This window comes from Aegilops tauschii, chromosome 7 (genome assembly GCF_002575655.3).
Source record: "Aegilops tauschii subsp. strangulata cultivar AL8/78 chromosome 7, Aet v6.0, whole genome shotgun sequence".
Lineage (NCBI taxonomy): Eukaryota > Viridiplantae > Streptophyta > Magnoliopsida > Poales > Poaceae > Aegilops > Aegilops tauschii.
The window spans coordinates 142,870,600-142,880,962 of NC_053041.3; the positions used below are offsets into that span (position 1 = coordinate 142,870,600).

A 10,363-nucleotide genomic window follows, 5' to 3' on the forward strand; every position below is an offset into this window, starting at 1 on the left:
TGAAGAGCAGCTTCTATATCTCTTCATGCGTCATGCTGAAGAACCACTGCAGGGTCCGCAGCCCTTCCGGATTGAACTCCCACATATGGAGAGGCCGGCGCTGGCAGGGAAGGGTCCGGCGGAATAGCATCACCTGGATCACGTCTGTGAGGCTGGTGTTCTTTTCCATCATGTTTTTGATGCGCTTCTGCAGCATCAACACCCCGTTGGTCGACCCCCAGTCCAGACCCTTGTTGGTCCACGACGCGAGCCGCATTGGGGGTCCGGATCTAAACTCAGGAGTGGCTGCCCATGTGGCACCGCGAGGTTCGGTGATGTAAAACCACTCCTGCTGCCATATCTTGACAGTCTCCACGAAGGCCCCTTTGGGCCAGGTGACGTTGGGAGCTTGCTCACCATGGCGCCACCGCAATCCACGTGCTGCATGTCGACCACCTTCGGCTTCACATTGAAGACCTTGAGCCCATAGGCCGAAGTGTGGGGGGATGCGGAGGAGCGCCTCGCACATGACGATGAACGCCGAGATGTGGAGGAAGGAATTCGGGGCTAGATCATGGAAATCTAGCCCGTAATAGAACCTGAGACCGCGGACAAAGGGACGGAGGGGAAACCCTAGTCTGCAGAGGAAGTGGGGGATAAATACCACCCTTTCGCCGGGCTCCGGGGTGGGGATGACCTGCTTCTTGGTAGGGATCCTGTGCGCAACGTCCGCACTCATGTACCCCGCCTCCCGGAGCTCCTTGATGTCCTTCTCCGTCACGGAGGAGGCCACCCACTTGCCTTGAGAGCCGGATCCGGACATGACTGGAAAGGTTGGTGGCGGTGGGGAAGATCGAAGCTTGGGCGCTGGAGCTCGGGGATGGGAAGGCTGAGGAAGGAAGAAGGCGTGGGGTGAAAAGAAGGGATCTTTATCCGTTTATATAGGCAGTGAATATCAAGCACCCCCCTCAAGCCTTAAAACTCGCCTGTTCCCAAGGGGTAGTACAAATGGCCCGGTTGGATTACCAAGCCCGTATTGATGAGAATTCTGCAATAAGGGGACACGATCTTTGCTTTTACAAGACGTGTCAATGGAGGCTGTGCCTCGAAACGCGAAGGGGGAGGCCAAAAAACGGTTTGAAATAATAAAGAGGCCAGACGTAACGTTTCGCCGAAAAAGTTGTCAGTAGACAGGCCTTATTTTGGTTAAGTATTGTGCCCTTGTGGTTGAAGGTTGTGACTGTTATACAGAGCCGGATAAAATTCTCTTATTCAGAAGACTGCTTTGAAGTATTCGGAGGAGGAACCCGCCTTGCAATCCCGAAGACAATCTGCGTGCCGAACACATCGTCATCGAAAGACTGGTTCAGGGGCTACTGAGGGAGTCCTGGATTATGGAGTCCTCAGGTGTCCGGGCTATGTGATATGGGCCGGACTGATGGGCCGTGAAGGTACAAGGAAGAAGGCCTTCCGCCGTGTCCGGATGGGACTCTCCTTTGCGTGGATGCCAAGATTGGCGTCCGGATGTATAGTTTCCTTTCTCTGTAAACCAACTCTGTACAACCCTAGGTCCCTTCGGTGTCTATATAAACCGGAGGGTTTAGTCTGTAGAGGCTATCAGAATTTGCATAGGCTAGACAGTTAGGGTTTAGCCATTACGATCTCGAGGTAGATCGGCTCTTCTAACCCCTATACTCATCAAAGTCAATCAAGTAGGAATAGGGTATTACCTCCATTAAGAGGGCCCGAACCTAGGTAAACATCGTGTCCATTTGTCTCCTGTTACCTTCGATCCTCAGACGCACAGTTCGGAACCCCCTACCCGAGATTGGACGGTTTTGACACCGATAGCGTCGGCCTACACCTCACAGAACTGCTCCACCCACTCCTCCTGCACCATGTCCATGTAATGGGCATGGGTCTCGCCGATAGTCATGGTGTAATGCACGGGCAAGGGTGGCGTCGGTTCGTCGTCGGCAGCGTCCTCCATTGGGACGTCGTCATTCTCCGGCTGCCTGCCGCCAGCCAACCGACAACAATGGTGTCATCTCCTTCTTCTGGTCCTATGTCAGCCCGCCCCTGAGAGCTTTGGCGGGGGAGAATCCATGGTAGGAGTGATGCGGAGAGGGATCAGAGGTGGATGGCTGCGGCGACGGCTGGGCACCGGTTTTTATAGCAATGGTGGCGGCAGAGGAATGGACGGGTGGCGCCAGAGGAGACACCTCGGCAACCGCATGCCATCAATGTGAGCGGCAGACAGATAGACGGGCGGCAGTCGCCTGCACCGGAAGCTGCGCGGGCGACGCTCTCTCGGCCAACGCGCCGCTTCAATGCCAGTGCTAGTGACTGGTCGCGTCCGCTCTCGCCGGGCATGAATCGGGCGCTGACGCTCTAGAGCGGCGCTGACTAAAAACACGCGGGGTGGGGTGGGGTAGGGGTTTAGGGTGGTCAGAAGAGGGCGTGGGATCGGTCCAGACTTCCGCAAAGCCTCCCCCTACGTTTGTCTCCGGTTTGCGGGAGAAATTGCATTTGGATTGCCCTGTGGAGCGATACAGGACCGAGTTGGATGACTTTCATGGTCCGGACAGCGCGGATGCGGGCGGTTTGTGGATCCGCCTTGGAGATGCCCTTAGTGGGAGTAACTGAATTGTCTATGCGTGAGTTTTGGGTTTCATTCGTGATAATGGAATCGGGGAAGGCCTCCCTGTTTTTCTAAAGAAAAAGGATGGAAACACATTCATCTAAAAATAATTCTAAAAAAAGCATTATTTTTGCGAAAAAGATTTGGATATATTACAAAAATAGATCTTACAGAACATCTCAACCATAATGAGAATTACACCGGGGTCTCTAGACCATGAACGACCAAACCTAGGTACTTCCCCTCCCCCTCTACATTATGAATTCCGTGATGCCCCTTCTGCATCATAAGGACACACTACAATGGCAGATTTTTGGGGATTTTAGTAAGGTTGTGCATTCTCAGAAATTTTCCCAAGAGGTCCGCGTGGATATATGATTTTCCATGAAATGTAGTACCAGTGATTTCTTAGGAGGGAAATTCCTGTTAAATTTAACCCTACAAATCAAATGGTCAACATAGAATAATATCATGGAACATGGAAATCAAAGGAAACAACATGGAGCAACCGGAAACGAAGGTCCTCAAAATGTTCATCATGCACTCAAAATGTTCATCATGCACTCAAAATGTTCACTCTGTTTATTAATGTTCAAAAGGTATTTTAAAAAACATTCTTTTTCTTTTTCATTATTTAAAAAAATCACATTTCTTTTTTCGTTATATTATTTGATTTTTCATTTTTCCCATTTCTTTGTTAGGAATATTTTTTATACATGAACATTTCTCAATACTTGATTAAATTTTTTAATACATAACAAATGTTTTCTAATACTTGATGAACATTTATTGAAACACATACGAACAGATGCACGATGAACATTTATTCAAATTGCAAGATGAATAAATTTTAATAGACAATGAACATTCATTCAAATTTCAAGATGAATAAATTTTAATAGACAGTGAACATTTTTGGATTACACGATGAGTACTTTTTAGATTACATGAGGACCATTTTTTGTTGCACTGTGAATTTTTTCTAAAATTATCTATGTACATTTTTTAAATTACTTGACGAACATTATTTTAAATACACAATGAACATCTTTTACTACAAGATGAAAAATTAAACGATGACCATTCTTCAAAATAAGCACACGATGAACATTTCTTTAAATACCCGATGAATGTTTTTCTAAAACCACATGAGCATTTTTTTAAAGGATAATATTTTCAAAATTGTGAATTTTTCTGTAAAATAGGTAAACACCTTTTAAAATTACATGAACATTATTTTGCAACTCTTTAACATTTTTATGTAGGTAATGTTTTTCCATATGGTTTTCACTCAAGCGAATGAATAGTTAACGTAGTTTCTGTGTTTTTTGGAAGTAATATTTTTTTTATATTCCCCTCTCTAAAGAAGAGAAAAATACACAGGTGACTTTTTTTAGTATTGACTACCACACAGATAGCGCCAACAGTTTTTTAGCTAAAGATAACGCTAATTGCTACTTTCTTGTACCAACATGAACGCACAACGAAAGATTGGTACATAGAGCGCACGTATCCATTCCCATGAAGCCTATGTCTGGCTTGTAGTGAGACGAATGGTTGTGTTGCCTCAAGGAAGCTGCTAATTAGCCGACCCAACTCGCTAGTTTGTTACGTACGTTTGATTCATACTTTTTTTCTTTCTGTTATCTATTTTCTTCAGTTTATATTTTTGAAATATTATAAAAATTAATTACATAAATTTTTAAAAGCATTCATCATGCATTAAATAATGTTAGCGTGGTGTAAAAAACTCTTTCGCACAATTTTAAAAGAATATTTGTACCATTCAAAAAATGTTTGTGGCATTTAAAAAGGATTCACACGTTTAAAAATATGTCTGTGACATTTAAAGAAATGTGTATACAATGTAAAAATATATTCATGAATTTTTAACAATGTTTCGTACAATTTAAAATTGTACAAGTGTTCAAAATTGTGTTCATGACACTTTAACAAAATATTTAACAATGTAAACAATATGCTCGCAGAATTTTAAGAACATGTTTTGTACCATTTCGAAAAAATGTTCATAACATTTTTTAAAAACAAATTAATGGAATCAAATGTTTTTCATGTTTTGTAAAAAAGTTCAGGACATTATGAAAAATGTCTGTGTGTATTAAAATTAATTTAAATGTAAATTTGAAAAATATTCAATGTGTATTTCTAAAAAATGTTCAACGTGTAGTTGAGAAATGGTTAACCTGTATCTAAAATAGGTTCAACCTATACACGAAAATGTTAAACATGTATTTGGAAAAAAAAGTATGCATGTATTAGAACAAAGGAGAAAAAACAGAAATAAGGAAAAGAACAAAGGAATATAAAAATAGAAACCAATACAGAAAACACGAAGGAAGAAATCTGCACGAATGCTTCTAACAGCGGTCGATAGAAGCTTCGTATAACCCGCTCGCAGAAAAAAATATCAAAGGAACACACATGGCTATCTACCGCGACATGGGCAAGACGAGCTACCGTCTCGCAAAGAGCAAGATATAGGTCTCATGGTGAACACACAACCACGTAAATATCAGCACGCACAGTTGATGTGCTGGCCCAACGCGGTCGATGCCTGGTATAACTCGCCAAAGGCGAGGCATAGACATTCCCCTCTGAAGGATGCTGATGTTTGTTCGTCCTTACTGCCCGTGGGCTTAATTTCGTTAGTACTATTGACTATTGAAGCCGTTGCTTCAAGGAAACATGCTGCTGCAGTGCTGCTACACCAAATATGCATATGCAACTTGTTTCCTCTCAGCTTAAAAAGAAACTTGTTTACTCTAATAATTGGAGAAGATCAGATTTTTTTTGGGAATATTTGTCAGAACTTAAGAAAATGAATCCAGAACATCGAAAGGAAGAGATGTTTATGGTTTGTCTTTTCTAGTCAAAGCATCCTGAGAGACTGTTACAGACCATTAATAACTTCGTCCGCACCAGATCCGTCGAGATGGGAACAACAACTTTAAATCAGAAAAGCAGTCAGTTTCGAAGGTGTTTGGAATCAATCAGAATCTCCCTTCCCAGCCTTCCATCAGGCACCCTGGTGAGTGATGTTCGCGTTCGTCGCCGCGGCTGCAGAGGAGGAGGCCTGGCCACCAGCCGACTGCACATCTGCACCCAACATCAAAACATCACTACTTCTAACGTGAAAACACCTTCGAATTCCCTATAAACTCAGTGCAAAAAACGAAAGAAAGTCGATCCTCGACATACCGGTTGCGTTGGGAGGCAGCAGCGACACTGCATGGGAGGGCAGCTGCAGCGCGAAGTTGTGCGGAAGAGAAGGCACCTGCATGGAGAAGCCCTGCATCTGCGCCGCCGCCGGATGCGGCACGTACGGCTGCCCCGCCGCGATCTGCTGCGCCACCGGCGAGAGCACTGCCGCCCTGGGCGTCGGGGCCTGCATGTACCCCACGTACTGATGGTAGGGCGGTGGCCCTGTCGGCGACGCCAGCCCAGCAGCATACAGCTGAGCATAGTAGTTCTGCATCATCTGAGGGGTCATCATGGCCTGCAAATCACTCATGGGTTATCATACAAGCGTAGGAAGAAACATGGCCACAACAGGAACATGAGTGTGTCAGCCAGTGCCCGAACAATCAGCACCGATCATTTGGAAATGAATGGTTGGTCGATGGCTCAAAGTGTTTCCAAATCCTAACGGTGCAACTAATCTTATCATGTACCCGAACGTGCCGATCATGGAATGTTTCTGTAGCAAATCATATGACTGAGCTGTGCGTTTTATGTAGGCAGGGGCAGCGGCAGCGCAGCGGAGGAACCGCTCGCGGGGCATGTGGTGTGGCTGGGTAGCGCGCGAGTGGCATGCACTGGGCTGGGCTGGCTAGTGTGTGTGCTGCACTGCATGTGATAAAAGGTAGTGAAGCAAAGAAGGTGGGCGTTGAGGGGGCACAGCAGAGCAATGGGACATGCTTACCTGTGGGTATTGATAGTCAGGTGGGCACCAGTACCTGCAAGCAAAAGACACGGCAAAGCTTCTTCAGCGAGTGATATGATCCGGGGAAAAGAAAAAAGCTTGGGGCTGGCCCTCGGGCAGTTAGAAGAGGCCTACTTATCCATTACCAAGGCTGTAAAGTCCAGAATCTAGATCATTGACCTACCTAGCCCACAACTCACCTAAAAGAAAAACCTAGCCCACAACTGGCTAGGACCATCCTGTTTATGACTAGAAAAAAGCTTCTCTCCCCCTTTTTTTCCCAACTTTTACCACTACTTAAATGAATAAAACCGCTCAGGTTTCTTTTTTCCTTTCTCAAGGAAAAAGATTTACTTGCCCTAAAACATACTCCTTCTGTTCGTGCATATAGATTTTCTGAAAAGTCAACTTTACAAACCTTGACCAAATTTGTAGAGAACACTATTTATATCTATAGTATCAAATATATATATACAATATGAAAGCACGTCTTGTGATGTGTCTGAGGACATGTATTTGATATACTAAATGTATGTGTTTTACGCTACAAACTTGGTCAAAGTCTATAAAGTTTAACTTCTCAAAAGATCTATATGCGCTGCATTGTGGAACCGAGGAGTATCAACAGAGAAAACTGATTATTGCCACAGACACCTGTAAAAACTAGGAATGGCAATGGTGCACGCTGGACGCATTAAAAATCCTGCGGCAAGCAAACCAACAGGCGCAGAAAATGTTGGGGGCGAGGCAACACGCTGCATGGCGAAAGAGACCCACGCCACCACGAGAAAGGGCTGGGGGACCGTCGCCGGTCCGGTCAGCCTCCCGCCTCCCTTCCCTCCACCGCCCACCCAAACCGATCACGACCTCTATCAGTTACTCCTATCACCCATGCGTGCTGTAGGTGTAGCCATGTGGAATTTGCAGAGAGAAGACAGGGCTTACCATGGCTGCGAAGGGGGCTGGTGGTAGATCGCCGGGCCAGGGCTGGGCATCAGGCCCATCTGCTGCTGCTGCGGAGGAGGAGCCCTCGGGCTGGGGATGTAGTAGTGCGGGCCCTGCGGCGGCACCGGAGCCGGCGGGCCCTGCTGCCAGTAGGGCCCGGGCGACGGCCTGCCTGCATTCATCCATTCATTCATCATGTTAGTATTTACAGTGTCAGTAAATAGGAATGTCTCAAGAAAAAGTAGTAAATAGGATGAAACCTCAAACCATTTCTCGGACATGTTAGTCGCCGCAGAGCGGCAGAGGGGGCGCGAAAGCAACAACACATGCAAGTAAATGAAGCAGTACGTGCGCGCCAGATGTGTGCATGTCTGCATGTACAATCGTACGTTTTCGGCGCGCAAACCGCTACGAAAAATAATACAGTACGTTTTCGGAGCTGGGAGGCGGCCTCGCCATGTGCGCTGCGTGTTGACGCTTTGACCGGCCGGTTCTGGCAGGCGAGTACTACTGCTACTACTGCTAACTGTTGGCGCTCTCACGCCTTGCAGGCCACGGAAGCCCTCTGCCTGCCTTCCCGGAGAAAAATATTGGTCACCGCTCAGTACAGCCTACCACAGCCTACAGGAGCATCAAATTCTGGTTGGCGTCGTGGCCCTCTTGGTGTTAAACTAGTGGGTTTTCCTGAGGAAACAAGATACTCCGAGTAGTAATGACGAGGTAAGCAGGGGCTAAGCCGGTCAAAGGGTATATGCGTCGAAGCATTTTGTATGGGTTGCTTGCTGGATTCTGTTTTTTACCGCTGGAAAGCGGGCTTCCTGATCGATCCTCCTCCACTCCACCCGACAGTTATCTTGTCCTTTACACCACATCCCTGCTGCCATGCCATGCCGCAACCGACCACGCCACATCCAGTCAAAGCAAGCAGTCCCCCTCTCCCTCCCTCTCCCCCCTGCTTACTCTATTTGTTTTTGTCACACAAGATAAGAAGCTACTTACTGCTGCTGCTAGTACTACATTAACATGATCATTAAGGAATCTGATTAAGCAAAAACGGGGTTAATTTTTTGATTAAGCCCCACGCAACCGCGGATGGATGGATGGATCACATAACTGCCGTTTCTAAATTTCGATAACTGCCAGTTGGTCTCTAGTACGCCAATAAAGAATCCATGGAGCAAATACGGCTAGATTAGCTGTGGCTAGAACTTGTGTGCGCATATATAGACACGCGTGGACGTGGTGGTGGGGCACGGCAGGAGGACGCACCGAGGCGGCAGCGGGACGAACTGACAGGCCAGCCTGGTCAAGCCCAGCCCGGCCATACGACCCTCCCTCCCCTCGCGCCGTGCGTGCCCGCCACACCCACACTAGCGCCTGCCTGGCTCCCGTGCGCTGGCATGGCAGACGGACGGCACTACCCCGGCCGGATGGGTTGAGATCCGCCGCGGCCTCCTCCGGATTGCCTCCATTTGGCGCGCACCGGAGGAACAGTGGGCGGAAAGAGGCTTTGGGTTGGTTGGCGCGACTCTGGTTTGATTTTCCGGAAGGGAAATGCACTTCTGTCTACGTGTTCGTGGGAGGGGGAATTTGGGTGGTGGTGGTAATAAGGAAGGAGACAAATTTTGTTCTTGTTTAGTAAGATTATTAGTTTCCCTTTTCCTTGTGATGGCCGATGGATGGATGGATCACTCACCTCGAGGATGTGCGGGCCGCGGCGGGCCCAACGAGGCAATGTTGCAGTTGGCGCGCCGCCCGGTGATCGTCGGGTTCGGGTCCTGCACCGCCCGGCGCGCCGCCTCCGCCTCCCGGAACGTCACCTGTTGCGCCATGCGTCCAGCGATCGATCTCGTTAGGCGCGAGGGGAGCAAGAATTTTTACAGCACGCCGCACGCGCGCGCGCGCGGACAGGCCGGGGGAAGAGGAGGGGGAGGAGGAGGGGGAGCGCGCGGCTTACGAATCCGTAGCCCTTGGAGCGGCCGGTGAGGCGGTCCGTGATGACGACGGCCTCCAGGATGTCGCCGTACTGCTCGAAGTGCTGCCGGAGCCCCTCCGACGGCGTCTCCCACGCCAGCCCGCCCACGAACACCTTCGTCTGCGTCGTGTCGCCGAACCGCGACCGGTACGAGGACGCCGTCGACGACGACGCCGCCATCACGCACGCCCTGCTCCGAGTCGCCGCAAGAAGGGGGCTTGCTGGCGTGGAGGGTCGCCCGGCGATCTTGCTAGACCTCGGCGAACTCCCTTGCGCGCTACGGTCGAACTGGTTGGTTGATTCCGGCGCGCCGCCGCAGCCGCCCTCAGTGCGCGCGCTCTTGCTGTGCTGTGTATGGCAGCCTAGGCAGTGGCGGAGCGCACTGCCATATATAAACCTAGCTCGCTGTGATGTGCTGGCTTAATGATCAGAAGCGGTGGAGGGGAATTCTGATCAGGCGGCAGTTGCAATTGGGGTGGCCGGTGGAGATGGGGAGAAGGAAGAGGGGAGGGGGTTCAGTGGGGAGGGAGGAGAGACAGGCAGGCGCAAGGGGTTGTGCGCTGGAAGAGACGGTTAGGGTGGGGTGACAGCTATGTGCAGCCTTTTATACTGTTCCTTTTTCTCTCCTTTCCTTCCCTTATGGGCGCCCTCTCTATTTTTGTTCCTCAAACCCACATCTTATTTGATTTCATTTCGGAGGGAAATCCCACATTTCCTTTTAATTGAAATAGAACTACTCTAGTGTGTCATTTTCAGAAGACAAAAAAAATAAGTGCATTTCCTTTGCCAAGAACTCACACGCTTGAAATGGGTGCCTCGACGTAGCCCCGCGAGGAAGTGGTGATTTTTTGATAGAAAAGAGGGTGCCCTGTGCTAGGGT

The 10,363-nt window shown here is 48.5% G+C and overlaps 1 protein-coding gene across 1 annotated transcript; it reads right to left on the bottom strand.

Moving 5' to 3' along the window:
- Positions 1-5,410: 5,410 nt before the first annotated feature.
- Positions 5,411-9,955, bottom strand: LOC109769284 (uncharacterized). Its single transcript, XM_020328036.4, has 6 exons — positions 9,466-9,955; positions 9,205-9,328; positions 7,509-7,680; positions 6,564-6,597; positions 5,840-6,137; positions 5,411-5,737 (listed from the first exon to the last, which is right to left on the bottom strand). Exons 1-6 carry the CDS (start codon positions 9,661-9,663, stop codon positions 5,658-5,660), a joined length of 906 nt encoding a protein of 301 aa, XP_020183625.1. The 5' UTR covers positions 9,664-9,955; the 3' UTR covers positions 5,411-5,657.
- Positions 9,956-10,363: the final 408 nt, after the last annotated feature.

What these genes read in the sequence shown, in the direction of transcription:
- LOC109769284 (XM_020328036.4), bottom strand. Translation starts at nt 9,663, where the DNA reads ATGGCGGCGTCGTCGTCGACGGCGTCCTCGTACCGGTCGCGGTTCGGC. An exon ending in GCGGCCCGCACATCCTCGAG is followed by an intron (nt 7,681 to 9,204) that starts GTGAGTGATCCA and finishes GGATGAATGCAG; the next exon opens with GCAGGCCGTCGCCCGGGCCC. An exon ending in CAGCCCCCTTCGCAGCCATG is followed by an intron (nt 6,598 to 7,508) that starts GTAAGCCCTGTC and finishes TTTTGCTTGCAG; the next exon opens with GTACTGGTGCCCACCTGACT.